The sequence below is a fragment of the Lissotriton vulgaris genome, chromosome 1_1, assembly GCF_964263255.1.
Source record: "Lissotriton vulgaris chromosome 1_1, aLisVul1.2, whole genome shotgun sequence".
In the NCBI taxonomy this organism is placed as follows: domain Eukaryota; kingdom Metazoa; phylum Chordata; class Amphibia; order Caudata; family Salamandridae; genus Lissotriton; species Lissotriton vulgaris.
In genome coordinates this window covers 969,206,470-969,227,669 of record NC_141685.1, presented here as the reverse complement: position 1 = coordinate 969,227,669, position 21,200 = coordinate 969,206,470, and the positions used below count along the sequence as shown (strand labels likewise).

Genomic DNA, 21,200 nt, shown 5'->3' with positions numbered 1-21,200 from the left:
TCGTGTACTGCCCTATGTGGCATGGGTGTGGCCGGACATGGGTCACTGTGTCGGTGGAACCGAGATGTACCCATCTGATGAGCCCATAACTAGGGCAAAACCGTCCTTCCTCCTGGGGGAGTGCCCTGCTGGTGAAATGGCCAGCAATAATGCATAATGATGGGGACCTAACAGAAAGTGATGCATGCTATATGTCTTGCAGACAATAATTCGCACTGGGTGGGGCTGGAGGGCTAAGTCCCCCTTCCGACGCCACTGTGGAGGGAATGGATGCGTCTCATGCTGCCCTGGATGCATGCAGAAGTACCTGTGAGTGGGCGCCATTTCTGTACATGCTGCCTGAGGTAGCACAGTGGCTCAGGGGAGAGTGATATGCAGCACAGAAGGTGTTACGCGCCACACGGGTGTAGAACATATTACATGCTAATGGGGAGTAATGTAAAAACCAGCGGTGAAGCTCCTCAAACGCATCAAATGCAGCCAGCCGAGCTTAATTGACTGTTATTGTAATGCCAGCCCACCCCTTCTCCAAGATCCCTTGAAGACAGGTGCCCCGAGGTTTATGTCACTGTTATCTGGCTCAAGTACCACATTGGGATGTGTATCCCAGGTGCAGTATTTATAACGGGTTTGCTCACAGGAACTGGGGCACATTTCCTTCAATACATCCATGCTTTCCAGTGATGGAGAACTATTGGTGCTGAGAGCTGTGCCAGAGCAAAGAGAAGTGGAGCATTTCAACTGTCCCTCTTAAGGAAGTATGTAGTAGTTTAATAAGCCTCAGGGCGTTTTAAGGCTTGGCATCCTTGGTATTAGGTGTGCTGACCTTTTTATTGCACCGGCCGCGGCTCCTGACATAAGCTTTGGGCACCTGACCCCTACTTTTAAAAATAAAGCCCCGCTCTAGGCTACATTGGGCTCAGTCCACATTTTTACCAGCATTTAGCCCCAGAATTCGTTCCAAGAGGTGCCGTATACCGATGGCCGCAAGAGACCAGAGTTATAATCTCCACTTCCATCGCTTGACCAGACTGTGTGACCCGGGGCACATATCTTCTCTCTGCGCTTAGGTTCCCCTATGCACAAGAATGCACAGTGCTTGACCAGCTCTAGCCTTATATTGTTTCTGTAGAAAAACTGTTACCTTTGGTTTCTAGCGCTCTGAAGTTATTGGAAGAACCGAGGGTAGTGATTATTTTTATGCACGCGTATAGAGCGAAGGAAGAGCTATACATTCTTGTAGTGTCTTGTACATTTTTCTTACGAAGAATGTACCTATTTACTACATGAATTTGAACACAATGCATGAATAACTGACAATTGATTTGAAATTGTGTAATCTGTTTCTCCTTGGATCCCTGTTTTAGGGTCATTTTGGGAAAAGAAATATAGGTCGGGCGAGCTCTTTTAATTTAATTTGTATTAGAAGTCAACGCGTGGCTTTTTATAAAACCCATAAATGAATGATCTGTATTCATGCAGAAGTGCCTATTGGCGTACTGAGGTTGTGCTGCACGTTTGGTGTGGGCGTTGTCAAACAGAAGTGTAGATATCACTATTGCAGCAGGTGCAGTTGAGCATGGAGTGCACTGCAGCCCAGTTATGGCTGCTTTTACTACCAAACCAGGTGGTGGGGGCTCTATTTTGCTAGCTTACTTTGGAGCCCATGGTATCCTTTACACAGCACTATTGTTTAAGAGTGCACTATACCTGCTCATGTGGAGTTCTGGCCAGTACTACCCCCTCAAAGGCACAAGATTGCACACTATGAGTGGAACAATTTCAATATCCCCCCCACCCCCCACCGCAGTACCCACCATGGCTGCACTGGGACGGACCATTGTAGATATGTACATGGATGGAGCACGTGCAGCATGCAGATTTCCTTTCCTTTTAAAGCCACAACAAATTACTGCTGGCCTTAAATTAAAGGCGCCTATACGATGTTGGGTTTGGCTTCCGGCTGCCAGACACCGTCTCAGAAACAGGACCGACCGACCGACCTCCGGTGGGTGCTAACGACTGCCTCATTATGATGCTACCGTACATGGTGCGGTCGCATTCCCACATTTCCCCTGGGGAGCATGTGTTAAGGCCATAGTACATGCTCCCATAGTGAAATGTGAGGTAGTGTTAATCCCTGCTCCTCAGGGTGCCTGCCACAGGGTGCAGGGATTAACAGAGGGCATCATAGACGCGACCAACATCATAATTGACCCCTAAATGTTTAGTTGGTTGTCATGTGGTGTACCAATAGGGGTGTGCATGGTACTTTTTTATTTACTCTAGAAGTTTTGCAAAGTTCACAATTTTCGCCCTCCACATAGGGTGTGATGTTTCCCAGTTTCTCTTTGCCATTGTGAAGTTAGTGAGTCACTTTCTATGTCACCATATCCGAGGAAGCGACACATGCCTCAAAGTGCAGTTCATGAAGTGCTAATAAAATAATAGAAGAGACAGGCGCTTTGGAGACTGCTTGTCCTTTAACTGGCATGGAGCATTTACCTGGGACTAAGTAGAACTGACTTGTCTACAGGATGATGGTATCGCTCTAATCCATGCCCTATGTAATATTTGTAACTTCTGAATAATACCACTTTTCAAATGGGGCTCGCTCGTTGTCGAGGATTGACCTGCTTGCAGAGTGCATTTGCACTGCTGGTTCCATGCAAACAACTGACAGAAATAGCTGATAGGTTTGTTATTCCCTTCTGCCCAGAATAATGGAAAATACCAAAACCAGATCTTAAGCCTCAAAGACATTCAGTGAAAAGTTGGATGGGTGGTGGAGCATCCATGTGTCATCGGCCTCTTATCATTGAATCCAAGGGCCTGAGTGCTTGGCCTTCAGATGTCTATGCCATGAGGTATCTTGGGGCCATTACTTGGTGGTTGCTCAACATGGAAAAATTAGTTAGAAGTTTATTTATACATACACACAGTGGGTGCAGCACATTCGAACATTTTTGGATTTCCAATGATCAGTGAGTTTTCTGCAGGGTTTTGGAAAACGCAAGTGTAAAACAATGATAATAAGGTCATTTCAGGCCCAAAAGGGACACCAAAGACACTTTCCCAATTTGTGGCTTCAGACTCTAATTTGAACACACACCCCTTATTACTTCATTTCCTTTGCCTGATAGAAGTGTCAATTGGGTGACTTAAACAAATAATAAACTGTGTGGAGTGATGAACCAGTGGAAAGATGTAAAACTCATTAACATGATGCTTTTCCTTCCATCCTCTTCATTTTGTTGCTAATCAAGTCCATAATTATTTTTTACAGATACAATCATGAAATATTTCATCCTTCTTCAAGCCTTTCTTGTGTGTGCAACATCAGGTCAAGGTAAGAGACATTTACAGACAGGGTGAAAGTCCTAACAAGCCTTGGCATAGCCAATAGGTCTCGCTTTGGGACCTTATAAGTGTTGAACCATGCAACAGTTAATGTTGTTGCACCAAGGATATTGTGATGCATAACTAAATACTTATAAGGTCCCAAAAGTGAGACCTATTGGCCATGCCAATGCCTGTTTTATATTACGCTTTTATGTTAAGAAAAAATCAATGTCTTCATTTAATGATGCAAGTTGTGACAATGGCAACCACGTGATTGCGTAGGTGCTGGCATGCTTTGTGGCTCATGTCTCACCTACAGAATGGCATGATCAGAAACAAAAGTCGTGTGATGGCATGTTTTTATATTTTTGCCAATGCTGTGCAGCATCAGAAAAATGCATTGTCAAAGAGCTATTATGTCCAAAAGGTGAGACATATAGGCTTTATGACTGTTGATTTTATTTGATATGGTAACATGCAGTGTACATATTTAATGGCGATACCCCTGGGTTAATTCTATATGGCCAGTTACAAATGGTGCCTACTGGATCCAGAGTGAGCACATTGAATAGTGGAGATTGGTCAATATATGGCCTGTGAGGAAACAGAAGGGACTCTTGCTTGGTGAAATAAAACAAGGTGCACAAATATATATGACTTTTGAGTAAATGTATAAAGGGGCTGGGTATCCTCCTGCACGCATTTACATGTAACCAATGCTACTGCAAGAACTCTGCAAGGATGCACTGCAGCCCAAGAAAAATCTCTGGAATATGTAGGGGGTCAGTACAAGCTCTCCGACATAAGGTATCTTTAGAGAAAGGGTATGTCTTCATCACCACATACACATTTAATTTGACATTTCATTAAGAAAAAGCAATTTGACCTTATCCAGATGAAACCACGACTGTGATCTGGTAATCAATATTTCACCAGAATTTGTTTTGGTTTCCTAACTCACTTTGATCCTATTAGACAGGCTGGCTCGTGCTTGTTAGCTAATAATAATTATTATAATACACAACATTGTTATTTTCATTGATATTATTATTATACCTAAGGCCACTGGAATTATGCGATTGTGCGGCTGCTGCGATTTGCGCATAATTATGAATTTGCTGCATTTGCCACATAATCCATCATCTGCTGCATAATCTGCAGGTTTTAACAAAAAATAATAATGTTTGTTTCTAGCTCAAATTGTTCAAAAGTTACCCAAAACCCAGTGCCACATGTTACAGCACAGTGAAAGGCCATTTGCAGAGGTTGACAGGTCACCATTCAATTGCTTATTGCTGTATTTGGGTACACCTCACCTCATGTCCAGACAGTGTAAACAAGTGTAAAAAGGACAAAATAATGTAGTACTACTTTTAAAAAATGTACTGCATTACATCTCATAACTTGCTTTTCCTTGCAACATAATTTACTCAACCTTGCAGCATAATTAACCCTCCCCTACCGCATAATTCCAGTGGCCCTGAATATACCTTAAGCCGCAACGTGAAAGGTCTCTGATCATAGATTTATTAATCTTTATTTGTTGTTGCCATCGATATAGAGAGAGATTTGCCTGAGGAATATTTCAATTGTTGAACAAACTGTTAGAAAGAAACAATTTCCCAAAGTCGGTGATTTGTCCAACACAATTGTGTGGCGATGTGCTGAGCTACAGTCGGGGCTGGCGGGAAAAGAACAGGCAGGCCATGTATTAAAAAAGGTTTGTGCCTGGCAAAATGGCTAACTTGCCAGGTCCGCTTGGCAGTTTAAAGCTGCACACACAGGCTCTGCAAAGGCAGGCTTGTGACATGTTTAAGGGGCTACTTTAGTGGGTGGCACGATCGGGGCTGCAGGCCCACTAGTAGCATTTGAGTTACAGGCCCTGGGCACACTTATTACAGTTTACCAGGAACGTTGTAGTAAACGAAAATGCAAAATGTGGATAAGTTAATGACACCATATTTGAAGCAGAAAGCACATGCGCTTTAGCTTTGGTCAGCAGTGGTATAGTGCTGAAAGTCCGCATAACAGGAGGTCTGAAAGCAAAAAGTCAGGGAAACCACAGCAAGGATGCCAGATTTACCAATGTACATATCTTAATTGAGTCACTGACCCGTTCTCCTAATTCCCATCTCAGGAACAGTCATTTTTGAAGGGTGAAGAAGGGTCGGATAGACTCTTATTTGATGCCCCCACACACCCCAATTTAATTCCTGACAGACTTGGGTTTTAATTATGGAATATGCAGTACTGGCCCATGAGCATTAATGAATGAACCTCGAATCGGATGAGCAGTCCGAGAAGGTAGCACTGTTGGATACAGCAGTGGCTGATCAGACCAGTGTGAGCTATTTACACTTAACTAGAGCCTCAAACTCTGTGCTCGCAATCCAGCACATCACACATGCACTGAACACTGACCAACAACTCATGTAAAGGGAATACAGTTCTCCTCTCCCTCTGTTGTTTCTTTTATCTAATTTTCTTGCTGTGTTTCCTTTACCCTATTTCAGTGGATTTCTCCTTCTGCATTAATTCTCTTTTGCAAAGTCTTAATACTTTTCAGAAGCCTTCTACCTCTGTCTTTCACTGGCTCTCTTTTACTTTTTTACTCTTTGTGGACTCCCGGTCTCTTCCAACCTTTTTCCTATTTGGGATCTTTTTACCCTACATTTATAGATCTTTCTTTCTCTTTCAACAATTTTTATCACATCTCTGGGGTTGTTTCCTTCACCCTTTTTACCTTCCAGGGTCCCATACTATTGCTCCCTGAGGCCTTACTTCATCCATCTTCGTCTCATTTCTCGATCTATGAATCAGGGGTTTTATAAAGCGCGCTACTCACCCATAAGGGTCTCAAGGCCCTGGGGGTGGGGAACGGGTGGGGAGGGGGGTGTTGCAGCTCCGTTTCTGTCGCAGAGTCAGGTCGAGTTTCTTCCTGAAGATGGCTAGAGTGGGCGGAAGATCCTTTGCATTTTTGGGCCCAACTCTGTGGAATTCACTGCCTACCCAAATACGCAAAGAAGAAAACTACAGGAGTTTCAGAAAAAGCGTGAAAACCTGGTTGTTTGATCAATAATTTTTGCCTTAGGATCTGCTCTCTCTCCAGGTGTGCCTTGTGTCTTTGCTGATTTCGGCGCCGGGAAACCCTTTGTGGGTAGCTGTGCGCCTTATAAATGCTATTAAATAAATAAAATAAGATGTCCAGGAGTGTCTGATGTTCACTAGGAGCTTGTACCAGGCCTCGGCTGCGACATAGGAGAAGGCTCTTCCGCCTGCTCTGTTCCTGCAGATGTGGGGGGTCTCTGCCAGGGTGAGATCGGCGGAGCGGACCTTCCTTTTGGTTTGGGTTCGTGGAAGGTGACTCTCTCGTTGAGGTATTTGGATCCGATGTTGTGGAGAGATTTGTAGGTGTGGGTGAGCAGTTTGATGGTTACTCTCTTCTCGACGGGAAGCCAGTGGATGTCTTGTAGGTGTTGGATCATGTGTTTGTGCTGTGGGGTCCCGAGGACAAGTCAGGCTATGGTGTTCTGGGTGGTTTGGTACTTGTGCAGGAGGGGTCTGGTGATTCCGGTGTTGAGGGTGTTGCCGTAGTCGAGTCTGCTAGTTACGAGTGCCTGGGTGATGGTCTTTCAGCATTCGGGGGGATCCATTTGAAGGTCTTGCGGAGGCCGCGGAGGAAATTGAAATAGGTGGAGGCGACAGAGTTGATCTGGTTGGTCATGGTGAGGGAGGAGTCCAGGGTGATGCTGAGGTTCTGTGCGTGGTCTGTTGGGGTGGGAGGACTCTAGAGGGCAGAGGGCCGCCAGGTGTTGTCCTAGGCAGAGGTGATGGGTCCAGGTACGAGGACCTCAGCCATCTTTGAGTTGAGCTTCAGGCAGCTATTTTTCATCCAGGCTGCGACATCCTTCATTCCTTCCTGGAAACAGAGTCTTTAGGGTTCTTCATGAGGGAGAAGATGAGCTGGGTGTCGTCAGCGTATGATACTATGCTGAGCCCATGCTGTTTGACGATGGTGGCAAGGGGGGCCATGTAAAAGTTGAAGAGCGTGGGGTTGAGCGATGATCCCTGGGGTACTCTGCAGTTGATATCTGTGGGTTCGGAGAGGAAGGGAAAGAGTCTGATCCTCTGGGTTCTGCAGGGTCCTATTTTAAGGTATTTCTTTCACTCTCTCCTAGGTTGTCTAACATTACCTTTCTCTCTTTGCTCATTCTCTCTTTATTTATCCCCTGACACTGGTCCACGCAACACAATCTACCATCTCTGGCTTCTTTAATTTTCTCTGCACAACATATTTTGATCAATAGAAAGAACGTATTGTTTTTCAGAGATCCGTACAAAACTCAATTCATATGCTCTCTCTCTCTCGTGGCTTAGCTGGCTTTCTCCCTCATTCTCAAGGGTGCCTCGGGTGCTCTTGTGGGTCTCTTTCACTCTTTATGTTGCTTTGTGGGTTTGTCATGCTCCTTTTATACTCACTCTTTTGAGATTTCTTTTACCTTTTGATCTTGGATTCTTTCATATGCCAGAGTTTTTTCTTAAGTGCAAACTAATACATTTTCCATAGCTCTAATCCTGTTTTCTTTCTCACATGTACACATTTGTGCTCTTTAAATATTACTTTTTTCCTCTCTGTTTATTTATTCACATCTCAGGTTGCTTTAAGGTTTCTCAGATTTGTGGTCTTATATTTTGCTGTTACACTCAAACACTGTAAACTTATTTCACTCTCCTTTTGTCTGCGGAATTCTCTGATAACTGTCTTCACCTCAAGGCACCTCTTATGATAAAGAGTTTTTGTTCTGTATTCCTATAGTCTCAAAGGCAATACTGTACACATTTACCAACCTCCAAATGATAGAAGTATGACTTGGCCTAGTTGAGATTTAAATTCATGAACTACAGTTCACAAAAAATGTCTTCTCATTTCATCTCACTGTATCTTCTCTCACTTTCCTCACCTCAAGTCTTCTTCTCTTAGTTCTCTCACCCTTCGTCTCTTACTTTCTCTCTCTGCTTCACTTACACTCATTATTTCCATTTAGCTCCTTCTCATTATCTTGCACCTCCTCTGCTTTATGTTCTGTTTTCCCCCCTCCCTGGTTCTTCACCCCTTGTGATCTGTTTCTTCTATCACCTAATCTTTCTTTCTCTGGCTTTTCACATTTGTTTTCTCTCATATTGTTACATTTCTCAATCATGTTTCCCTTCTATAATTTTCTTGCTCTGACGGGCGTCCTCAAGCTCTAATTTCATCTTCCACTATGTGTCTTATATTTCTCTCCGAGAGTTCAGGCTTTATGTGTAGACGTCTCGCTTTGCACTTGAGAGTGAAACTATAAAATAGGGTTAGAATCCCATACTGGAGTAATACGTTAAATAACTCCAAGGACTGCATCACCTCATGGATAGGCAGCATTCTAATATAACACTGCATATATGTTTTAACAACATAATGCCATCTGAAAAATACAAATTGCAGCATTATTACCCCTACTTGAAATATGCACTTGCCTTTGTGTTCTTGGGTCCTCTGCAGTGTTTACTATGGAGCTGAGTTCAAGGAAACTTTCTCCGGCACAAGTGCTGTCCCTAATGGACTGCTGTGAATCTAAGCACATTTATTACATTGTGTTAATGAGCTCTGGCATCCCCAAAAAATGGAAAAAGACTTTGCACCGCAGGAGGGACTGTATGTACAGACAACAAACATTAGTTAAATGCCAAGTAAGTGTCTAAGTTTCGAGACCAAGAACAGAAGCACTCGCCTTCATTCACCCTGGAAAATAACTTTGTCTTAAATGTGTTTATTTCAACTTTCCACTACTGGTTCCTTCTTATAAGTTCTTCTAGCTTTTAGGGGAAAATATGCATCTGGCTTGGGAGCGGTGAGCAGGAATGGCTTTAGGGTAGTGCGAGTGGTGCAGCCGCACTAGGCGCTGACCTGGAGAGGGCTCTGTACTCAGGAGGGGGCTGCGCTTAGCAGCTTCTTACGACGTTAGAAACGCCTGCTGCAGAGTTCCTTGTGCATCCAGCTTTCGGGTAGCAATAAATACGTCAAAATAACTCCTTTAATTAATGTTCCTGCTAGAGAAATTGATCAGGATTGTGTGTAGTGGCAGTTTTTACTTACCATAAAGTAAATATGCCTGCTGCAAAGAACAGATCTATATTTTATTAGGCTAGGTGAGTGGATTGGTAAAACCACCCTTTAACAGTGCTTTAAAACAAATGAAATGTGATATGGGCTATGGAGAGATGAGGGGCACTTTTGTCAGATGGTAGTGAGGGAATCCTAGGAGGAGGTCATTGGATGAGGGGTGCCAAAAACAAACTGTAGCACCGGGCACCACGAGAGCTAAAGTCGGCCCTGGTGGTGAGTGACGAACTGAAAGCATTGCATTCTCAGCACCTCCTCTAAAGTGTCTTGAGCATGAACTGATCTGTCATTGGATGGCTGATGCTGCGCCACTCGCTTAAAAAGAATCACAACTCCTGACAAGCAGCCAGAGCACCATCGAAATATAGCCTCTCAGAAATAATCTACAAATAAAACCACTGATCATCTCTGATGCCAATCTGTGGCTGGTCTGTTTTTTTTTTTATACCTGTCCTTCCAGTTTCTTTCTCTCCAGCGAGTGGAAACAGAGGTTGGTGCAGGGCAGATATGAGGAAAAACACATATCTGAGGAGCCTACAAGTTAAAATAAATGCAGTCTACACAGGCGAGAGACAACCATTACAACGCAGAATTAACAACGCGATACCTTTACGACGTGGTCATCACAAAGCAAGTCGTTACAACGACTTGTGCTGGATGGCGCTATATACTAAGGAATAGTATGATTTACTATTCCAACACCTTCCCTACTGTTACGTAGGCTGGAGTTGGAATCGTAAATGATACTATTCCTAAGTCCAGCGCCTCTAGCGCAAGTTGCCTGTGTGATGACCGCGTCGTAAAGGTATCGCGGTGTAAAGACCGCGTTGTAATGACATACATCCACACAGGCATGATGCCCCCCTTTGCTCCTTAACCCCGGTGTCACTGCACTACTGATAGCTCAGCCCCTGATTTTGTACCTTCCAATGCGTCCCAGCAGAGTCCTGCTCCTGGAGCTGCAAATCTTCTCCTGCCTCGTCCTTTCTCAGAGGAGGGGTGCTGAGAGGAGAATTGCAAATCTCCTATTAGCATGACCAGAGAATCTGGATTTCATTAAAGACACGGAGGCTAAAATTATGCATTCTTTTTAATGCAGTTACAAGCAGCCGCACTACATAATAAACAAAACAATCCTAGAATGCAGTGAACACATGGTATAAAAGGCATGAGGAGCAAACAGACTGCCTCTTTTAAATGATTCGAAGCTACAAAAGTTCCTCAAAGGTGAGATCCAACTTGATCTTGAGAGAGAAGAAAATAGGAATCCGAAGGGAGGAAACAAATTAAGGAGGAGTCAAAGATGATGAGAATAATCCATCAGGTGGAGTTAACTGGAATGAAGGAGGGAAATGTTAAATAGCTCACAAACTTGAGTGGTAAAAGCAGTATAATCAAATGCATAGAAAAATAAACATAGCAATAAGTTCTCCGTCCAAAGGAGGGACGGGTGGGATAATGGTAGCCTCCGTGTCTTTAATGAAATCGAGGTTCTCTGGTCATTCTAGTAGGAGAATCGCAATTCCATTAAAAGACCGGAGGCTACATCATGCATGTTGGTAGCCTTGAAGGACAACATCAGACATATGCTCAACAAGTTTACAATAGTGATGAGCAAAAGTGGAAGCATTGGACCAATCAGCCGCTTTCAGGATATCATCCAACTTACCACCAGACCATAAGGTTTTCTATCCATAGCACCTCTGAGAGAGTGGGCCTGGAATTTAGATAGGTCAATCCCAACAAGGCTCATTGGGGACTTGACCCATCTGGCTATGGAAGAAGAAGAAACTGGTTTAAAGGGTTTAACAAAGGAAATAAGGAGTTGATTAGCATCCTGAGGGAGAACAGCTCTCATTCTAGAGTCATACTCCTTCATACAGTCTACAACACAGAGTTTTTGCACAGATCGAAACGAGGATAAAAAATAGAGTCTGGCACAGTTTTGGTCCTTCTAAGGATTTCAAACTTAACTTCATACATATCATATGCAGCCTGATTCATCAAGCCGAAATTGGCTCGCAAAGGGCCAGATTCTGAGAATCTGGCCCTTTGCGAGCGCTATTTTTGCATTTGGGATTCATCATCCCAAATGCAAAAATCGGTAATAGCGATTTCGCTATTTTGCGAGGAATTACATTTAAGGAATCTCTATTTGAGATTCCTTAAATGCAATTCATCATCCATTTAAAAATTGCGAATTCGCAATTTCGGCCTGCTATTTACCGCGTGGTCAAACCTTGTGGTAAATAGCGAAAACGTAGAAAAATGCTTTTAAAAGCATTTTTCTAAGTTGCATGTTACACACACACATGTCCTTTGGACATGTGTGTGCGCAACACCTGTTTCAATTTGCATTTAAGGGGAGCTACAGGGTGTCCTTTGGACACCCCTGGCACCCTTTAAATCTCTATCTTATTTGCGATTAGCTAATTGCTAATCGCAAATAAGGAATACTTCCCATTCATTCCTATGGGCCTTTTGGCCCATAGGAATGAATGGGGAGTTATTCCTTATTTGCGATTAGCAATTTGCTAATCGCAAATAAGGATTGTGTAGGAATCTCAATTCTTTTTGCGATTCCTACATGAATCCCGTTTTGCGAGTCTGTAATAGCGATTCCTTATGAATCGCTATTATAGACTCGCAAAACGGGTCTATGATGAATAAGGCTGATGATCTATTAGAAATATCAAGACATTTCACATCAGAAACACTACGACAAGAAATTAACCACAAGATAGTTGTGAGTTTAATGGAAAGACGTTTTCTATTAGGTGAAGCGTTATCAGTCCAAGAAGAAAAAAAGTCTAAAATAGGTTTAACATCCCACAAGGACTGGTATTTAGGTCTAGGGGGTCTCTTCAGTCTAATACTTTTCAGAACTCTACAAATTATAACATTCTTACCTACCGTTTTACCATTGACAAAGGAGTGTCCAGCAGAGATTACTGATCTATAACAATTAATAGATCTATAAGAAAGACCCTTGTCAAATTGTTCGACAAGAAAGTTAACAATATTCACAATAGGAGTCTCCACGGGATCCAAGTTCCTCTCCATGCAACAACAAAACCATTTTCTCCAAATGTTGTTGTACCTATAGTGTGTTCCTGGTACCCAGGTTTCTCTGAGGAGATTGAGAGCTGATGACGAAAGGCCAGACAATTCGTTGGATTGCCTGACACTTTCCAAGCAAGAAAGTTAAAATTCCCTGTAAGAATTAGGTGATCTTCTCCGTCTGCGTTTGAAACCAGACCAGCACTGGAGAAAGGTGTTCACCGCAAGAGCCCCAGGGTCGAGCATCCAGCTGAAGTATTTTGACAACTGGAAAGTCAATCTGCTGGCAAATAAGTCCACATCCAGAGGATCCCAAAAGTGAAACAGAACATTGAAAACGTTCACATTGAGTGTCCAATCGCTGAAAGCCGAGCAGAATCTCAAGTTCCAATCCGCAGAAAAATTTGACTTTCCCGGGAGTTATTCTGCCTTCAGGGAAATTTTGTGTCCTAAACAAAACATCCAGAGCTTCTTGGCTAAATCGTAGAGTTCTGCTGATCTGCTCCCGCCAAGGCGGTTGATATATGAGACTGTGGAGATGTTGTTCATCTTCAAGATGACAGATCTGCCCTGAAGTGAGTGTTTGAAGCTCATTAGGGCTTATAAGCCTGCCGTAAGCTCTAAGAAATATAGATGATGGGAGGATTCCGCAAGAGACCATACACCACCCGTATTTTGATTGAGGAAGCGAGCACCCCAACCGTGAAGGCTCGCATCTGATTCTAGGACAAATTCCGGGGCCGAGCAGAATATTGCTTTGCCATTCCAGGCATCCAAATTCTCCAACTGTATACGTTTGTAAACTGCTTTTCCCCTAATTTTCCCTTTTAATATTTTTTTTAAAGGATATATCTGTTTTATGTGCAGAACGCAATCATAAAAAAGAGGGGCCAAATGATCTCCGGCAGCAGCTGAGGAGAGCGATGTAACTGACACGTTCTCTCGAGCCCAGCCGCTGCCGGAGAATTCAATTAAAGGAAAGACCGTAGGCAAGCGGGGCACGTGACACCACTGTTGCTAAGGTGCATTCCTTTGTTGTGAAGACGCGCTCGCGAATACGGAGCGAGTGCGTATAGAGATTTAAATAAAGTGATGCGCAAAGGATTAAGGGAACAAATTCGCTTAAAGACTGTAAAGCGGACAAACAGTGAAGAAGTGAGAGGGCGTTTCGCAAACATACGGCGCCCTTAAATGCAAGTGCGGGCCCACCCGGGGAGAAAAAACAAACTTCGGTGAGGAAGGGGAGGGGAAGGGCGGGTAAAACTCGATAACCATAGATTGGAAATCGAGGGGTGGGGGAAGGTTAGGGGGAAATCTAGGGTGTAAACTTGAAGATTCAAGTTGGGAAAATAAAAGAGATAGATAGGCAATACAGTGAATAGGCCATAAAGCAAAACAGTCTACAAGTCTATAAGGCAAGAAAAGCTTTATATTATGAAAAGCAAGTCATAAAAAACGAATAGTAAAATGTGAGCAACTAATCTGCTTGCGAGCCACATTTAAAAGAGGCAGTATGTTTGCTCCTCATGCCTTTTATACCATGTGTTCACTGCATTATAGAATTGTTTTGTTTATGATGTAGTGTGGCTGCTTGTGACTGCATTAAAAAAGATGAATGCATAATGAAGCCTCCTGGCTTGTAATGAAATATCTCTGAGGTCCCCCCACCCTTGTCAGGGTCCTAGCGGGCTCTGACTGAAGAGTTGTTGCTTTGTTTTTCTCCAGCCCTGGGTCCGTGCGGGGGGCTCCGAGCAGGCTGCACACTGCAGCTGCTTCAGAGCTAGACACACAGCTGTCTACAGATGAGCTGAGGACACCCCCCACACATACTGAAGACTGGTCCCCCGCACCAGGGGGTGGCAGGGGTGTTTGTTACACCCCTTGTACCTAGATTGGACCATTCTGCACTGCTTTGTAATACTTTTTCAGTATGTTCCATATTGTCTGCTTTTAAGTCTTCTGTGCTTTCAGAGGGTGAGTTAATATGTCGACTGAGGTTCTTTAAACTACAAAGGAAAATGTGCTATAGTCTGGTTTTCCTGTTTATCCTAAACATCTACTGACACATTTTCTTTTATTCTTTCATAATATAAATTTCGGTCTCTGTTTTAGATCCTACTCTCTTAGAGAATGTGGACTTTCCTGGAAGTGACATTGAGAGAATCTTGACTCCAGATGCGGAATGCTGCCAGATTTACTGCACTGCCCATTTTCGATGCACATTTTTCACCTTTATTTTAAGGCATCCTGACATTCCAAGGTAGGTAACATTTTGTAATGTGTATTTATGGGTATATTGTCTGTTGAACAAGAAAGACATATTACTGGCCTCTAACATGACAGCAGAACTGAAAACTTATGTAAGCAGGCCCTTAAGTGCAGGGCAGTATGGAAGTCCCCAAACCAAACTAATTCCAGGGTGCAGCTATTTGCAACCAATTTCCAGCAAGGTGTAGAAAGGCGGGGAATAACGGTTACAAATTATATTAGCACCTCCAATGTGTGCATCCTGTTTATTCTGTACAGGGAGACGTTAGTTGATGTCATCAACAAGTTGAATGTCTGTGTGGACCAGTACACCGAAGAATACTCAATGATACCTGCAGTTATTGTGCACCACAGACCCTTTAGTTGTTAATGGGTGGTTTTAAGTGCTTTGTAAGAGGCAGGAAGCCAACGAGGGAATAGAGAAGATGTAGATCTGAGTTCCATTCCTTCCCCAGTCAAAGGAAATGATTTCAAGGCACTGCAGCTCGCCTCCCCCCCCCTCCCCCAAGAGTAGAGTTGACCCCTATCGATCACTGATACCTGTGGCTAACTTTAGACACCCAAAGATATGGCAATGAATCCTAGAAGCTGCCATTCTGGTTTCAAGCAGCAGCAGGGAAATTTGGAATCCGAAGTGCTGAAGACACTGGTAGAGAGACAGCATCACATGCAGCCAGTCTGATCAGGATTCTGGTGCCCATGGCACTGCGGAAGGGGTGTTCATCCTGGCATTGGACAGTCTGACACATAGGGGAGGCACCGGGCTAGTGAGGGTGTGCCTCTTCTTCCTTGCATTGCAGTGGTTCTGACCAGAGGGACCAGTAAATAGTGTGAAATCAACAGCTCAAAATGAAGGAAAACGTGTGCAGAGACAAGCCACAGTGCGGGAACTTGCCTACGAGCCCAGTGGCCTAGTCACTGTGGCTTTGGCAACAGGGTCTCTGGCCTCATGGTGCATAGATTGTAGGGGATGTGACTTTGCCTGCTGCGCATTAACTAGTTGAGCTCTGAAAGTTTTGCTCATGTAGGGGCTGTATGAGGACCACCTCCAACCACCATCGAGATTAGAGTAATAGACTGCAAAGGCCTCGTTGATTGCTAACCTGACTATACAGAAGTTTATCCTCTGTGCTGCGCATTTGCAGTACTTGAGAACCCTTTTACCTAAGTTAGTGAGCCACGTTATCATTCTACCAGTCTTGTCACGTTCCGCATTCGCTCTTGTTATGTATGCTCGGTACTCGTATTCCTGTTGTCAATTCTCTAACATGATGAATTTCTCCCTTTCTGCTCAGTCCTTCTTGGGATGCCTGTGTTCCCTCATTTAGCTCTAACTATGTTAAGAGTTGCTCCTGGTGTGCAATCTCGGCCTGAAGCTGGGACCAAGTCCCCACCACCGCTGATATGCAGTGATCGCATGCTATTAATTTAAATGCCTTAAATTCTGTTAGTAAAGAAGAAGCCTCACCAATGTTCTCCCTAAAGTAATTGCAGAGCATGTCCCTCAGTGCAAATGTTGTAGTGTTGAGTTTCGAGGCCGGAATGCTAGGTCTGGATATCTTCCAGTCAAGAGTCCACAATAGCGAGTTATGGTCAGTCAGTTTTTGCAAGATATTCAGCTTCTTTGGTTCTCGTCTATGTCAGTAGAACGTAAGAAAACATCTAGGTGTTCCAATACTTCATGCATACTCAAGTAAAAAGAATAAACTCCGCCCTCTGACTATAAGATTCACCAGGTATCATCAAATCCCCAGTTGTTGATCCAGTCTCAAAACCATTTGTAGTCTTATGGATCGGGGAGGGGATGTAGGTAGTGTGGAATGGGGTCTAAAATTACATCAGCCACACAGTTGAGATCTCCTCTGAGTAATATAGGGTAGTGGTGTATACAGGTGAGGAGGGGCGCTGGAGAAAGATGGCTGGCCCACATTAGGAGCATAAATGTTCACTAGGGCTATGTCTTTTCCAGTTAACTTGACTGCAAATAGCACATCTACCTTCTGGCAGTGCTTTTTTTGTAAAAAAGAGTGCTGGTGCTGAAAATGTTGCCAAGGCGGCCAGAGCCCACATCTACCTACGGTGTACCCAACTTTCAACTCCAGCATTGCCTCAGCCTCTATCCTGTAACCGTGCTGTCTGTTCCCTAAGTCATGCGTTTTACTTCTTTACCTACACCCGACAGATGAGTGCAAAAACAAAATGCAAGTTAATATTGAGCCCATCGCCTGCAGGGTCAGGAATCGTAGCCCTGGACTTGTGAAAGAAGTGCCGGTGCTGAGCACCGGAAAGTACGTTTCAAATTAAGCACTGCCTTTTAGGTCAGTCATCTCTATCTGTTAGAAAAACAGGGTCCCGGAAAGCATCCAAGCCAGCACCCCTCTAGTGAGTAATGAATACAGAGGAGCAAAGATTTCCCCCCCCAGCACTTCTGCAGCGCCAGGCTATCCTCTTTTGTTAGGCGAGTCTCCTGGAGGAAAGCAATTTGGACCCTCCATCCTTTAAGACATGTCTGGCCCTTGTGCCTCTTGGAAGAGGAATTTCTTGGGAGCACCCCAATAGTGGGGGTAGTGCTAGCCATCGGGCTACAGTCCGAATCTGAGCGAGTTGCATCCCAACATGCGGCCTACTCCATATTTCCCTCCAGTAGGACATGCGTGTGTAGGAATAAAGCAAACACCCAATTTTATAATGAATGGAGAAACTTCAACAGTCCTCCCCCCCCCCCCCCCCCAATACGCCTCCCCGGGCAGTCGGGCCATGACACTTCAACCAAACAATAATAAACCATAGCATTAACGCTTCTCTAGTGAGATCTGATGGGACTGTCAATTGAGATTAGGGAGGGGGAGTTAACCCTCTTAGTCCTGGGATCTAAAGTTTGAGTCCTTCCCTACCCGTCCCCAGGACTCAAGCCATGCAGGAGGCAATTCAGTTGGTGTGTCACAGATATGAGGAGGGGTCTTTCCAGCAGATCTCTTGAGCGCAGCTTACTCCTCCCCAGCAGACCAGCCGGGGATATTGTACTGTCAAATGTCATCCACCGATTTAGGTGTGATCTCAGGCTGCTGGGCGCAGGAGCTAGTGATACTGTCCACACCAGACCTAGAGTCCTCGTCCGAAGGGACTGCACTGCCCTGCGCACCATCAGTGCAGACGTTTCAAGAGCCAGGCTTCTTCCTGCCCAAGTCGGAGGTGCTGATCTTTGGCTGTACCACGGACCCTGATTGGAAGGCATGGTGGCCGACTGATATGTTTCCTCCAGCTCAGGCATCCCAGGTGGCAAAAAACCTGGGAGTCAAGATCGATAATGGTCTGACGCTGAGATCTCAGATCCTCGGTCTCATGGGCACATGTTTCGGCATTCTTAAGATGCTCCGGAAGTTTCTCCCTTTGCTCACTGAAGAGCATAGGAAGATCACGGTGCAAGCCCTGATTGGCTCCAGATTGGACTATGCCAACGTCCTCTATCTGAGTCTCCCGGATTATCTTGTGCAGCGATTACAGGTCGTGCAGAATTCTGCGGCGCGTGCCATTTTTGGCCTCCGCAGGCGAGCCAGAGTGTCCGGCCTTTTACAGTCGGTCCATTGGCTGCCTATCCGGAAGCGGATAGTTTTTAAGGCGTTGACCCTTGCCCATAAAGCGCTCTTCCGCTCGGGAGCAAAATATCTTCAACGCAGGCTTGTTTTTTATCACCCTACCAGAGCTCTGCGTTCTGAATCTTTGTCTCTTACGGTGGTCCCCCGAGTTAGGAAGGCCCGTATTGGGGGGCGCTCCTTTAGTTTGAGGGCGCCCCAGCTTTGGAATACTCTGCCACTGGCCTTACGCAGCACCTCTAATCTGCTGTCTTTTAGGAAAGGCCTAAAAACTTGGCTTTTTACCCTATAGTTATGTTATCTTGCTGTTTCTGAATGTCTTCATCTGTTATGTTTTCTTTTTATGAGCTGCCAATATAAAGCGCCGGGACACTCCGTTGGAGTAGCCGTGCGCTATAGAAATTAAATTTAACATAACATAACATAACAAGCCTGTTACACTGAACCCTCGACTTTCTTTCTCCTGGAGGAAGACCATCTGAATCTCCACAGTATGGGGATACCTTTCCTATGGTCTGGACTGCATTGGGGCACCTGCTTGTAAAGCCATTCCTGTGCTGCAGTGTGGGTGAAAAAAAAAAGACTTTTCATTTTGTTGTACGCTGAGCTTTGCAGGAACAAAGCATATGGAATATCTAGATCTCGCAGCCTCTCTTTGATTGGTATAAAGGAAATCATAGAAAGCCCTGGCAGCTACTGTGATGTTCAGAAAAAAATTTACTTTTGTATTTTCCACTTGTACGGGGCCCGCAATGCAAGCCTGTTGCAGTAGATAGCCTGTCACAGTAATGAAGAAGCCAGGCCACCATGAACCGAGGTAGCACGCCTGGCACTGGGGAAATCGGTACGCTACTCTGTATGTTCACTACAGGGCATACATTTTGAACAAGCCTTCCTGGGCTACCACCTCTTGTAGTGAATACTCAAGAAAGGAAATCATTGAGTCACCTTTTATACATTTAGGAAGACCTACTGTTATATTATTACACTGGGCCCTGCCCTCTTGGTCTTCAATTCTGGCCGCCAATGTTCAGATCAGATCAGACATATCGTGCAATGTAGATGAATGACCAGGGCTAGGTTGGTAACAGGAGTCTCCACTGTGTGCATTCGGTCTGCTAATTTTCTGTAATCTCTGAGAAAACTGAGATCTATCGCTACTGAATCAATCTTGGCCTCCAGCACCTCTCTGATAGAGTTATTGGCTTTGAGTAGCATCCAGTTTGACCCCTGTGGCGAAGTTACATCCACATCTGCTGCATGTATAGGGAGGGGGCAAACTGGTGTCCCCTGTCGGGGGGGGTCCCTGTGGAGGGGGTGTTCTTCTTTGGTCTTATTAGTGCACCCTATGAGCCTAGGAGTGATGATGCAATGGTACTAGATCATTGTGTAAGGACTATGATGTGTATATATGTGTGGGTTCTGTCTAGAGCTGGGGCAAGGCACAGAGATGCAGGATATAGCCCCTGAGTATCGGGCTCAGCGTCTGTGCGCTACTCCTGTCTTGCGGAAGGAAAGTTTCTGATGAAGGCCAAAAGGGGGAAAGCATGGAGACGGAGGTGAATGGGGCTGTACTCCTGAAGAGCCACTGCTTTTGAGGTCTCCGTGTGGTTACTAATGTTGGATAAGTCTCAGGGGTACTGAACACGGAAGGAGCCCCCTCCGTCTAGTAATCAGTAATGCCCTGTCTGTTTCCTCTCATAAATGGAGTAACATGGTGTCTTGCCGCTCATTACCCCGGGTTGCTTGGGCTGTAGGTCCCGCTCGGGCTATGCCCTTGGTGCCCTCTGTGCGGTGAAGCCCTCTGGGGTGGAAGGTGCACAGAGTGAGGCTCCGAGTTCAGGTCCTCTCTGCAGGGCAACCTGGCCATGACAGTGCTGTGCTATTACCCCTGCAGTCCCCCAGCTGGCCAGGTTTGATGATGTCATGGTGGCGTTCACGGCGCTCAGTGAGGTCTGAGTAAAGAAAGCACTGGGGCCTTCCTGAGAATTTGTCGGAGGATGGCCATATTGGTTATTTTGCTTGTGATCGCCTGGATGCATTCTCCATATTGTACACAGGGAAGCTCCACTTTGCTGCTCAGGGGCCCACTATCTGTCCTTTTAATTCAGCTCCATGCCATTCACACCATCTTTCCATTGTCCAGGCAGCCCGTGATACTTTCAGTATGGGGAATGGGACATCCCCCCACAGGACACAGGCTACACAACACTGACACCAGGTGCTGCCACCACACACTGGATGACAATCGATCCTGTGGGTGGGTGGGGCATCCTCTGCTCCTTGGGACAATCGACCAGTCATAGGAAAGGTAGAGAGCAAGCGGCCCCTGCAGCCCCATCTCAAGAGGGTCAGACCGCATTCAAGACTGCAGTCTAGTGATTCCCATTGGGTAACAGCAGTGGGCCTGATTTGCAGCACAGCAGCAGTTTCCTTATGGTGCTATTTTGAAAGAACCTGGTCAGTTGCATGCCATGGTCCCAGGGCGGCAATCTTAAGCGGTGCCTCCACCCCGAGCAGTCTGCCCCCTCCCTCTTGGTCTTTGAGACACCGGGTTGAGCAAAGAGAGCTTCAAAAGTGGGGTTTACCGCATGACGGGTAGCTCTGCCCCCACCACCCCCCATTCCCAGGATCAGAACTTATCACTGTAAACATGGCTGTAGAGGGGGTTACTTGAACAAACTAAGACTCCTTCTGACTGACGGGCACCAGGGTTTAATAGAAATGAGTATTACATAGTTTTACAGCTCTAATATGTAGCTAGATGAGCAGTAGGA

At 45.1% G+C, this 21,200-nt stretch overlaps 1 protein-coding gene across 1 annotated transcript in view; it reads left to right on the top strand.

Annotated features, from left to right (window-relative positions):
* The first annotated feature begins 3,263 nt into the window (after nucleotides 1-3,263).
* The window catches only part of LOC147748306 (coagulation factor XI-like), a 67,946-nt gene continuing 50,009 nt past the window's right edge, over nucleotides 3,264-21,200 (top strand). The window contains exons 1-2 of the mRNA XM_086960105.1: nucleotides 3,264-3,349; nucleotides 14,675-14,822. Of these exons, the coding sequence (XP_086816231.1) occupies nucleotides 3,295-3,349; nucleotides 14,675-14,822 (203 nt within the window). The 5' untranslated portion in view covers nucleotides 3,264-3,294. The remainder of the gene's footprint in view (nucleotides 3,350-14,674; nucleotides 14,823-21,200) is intronic.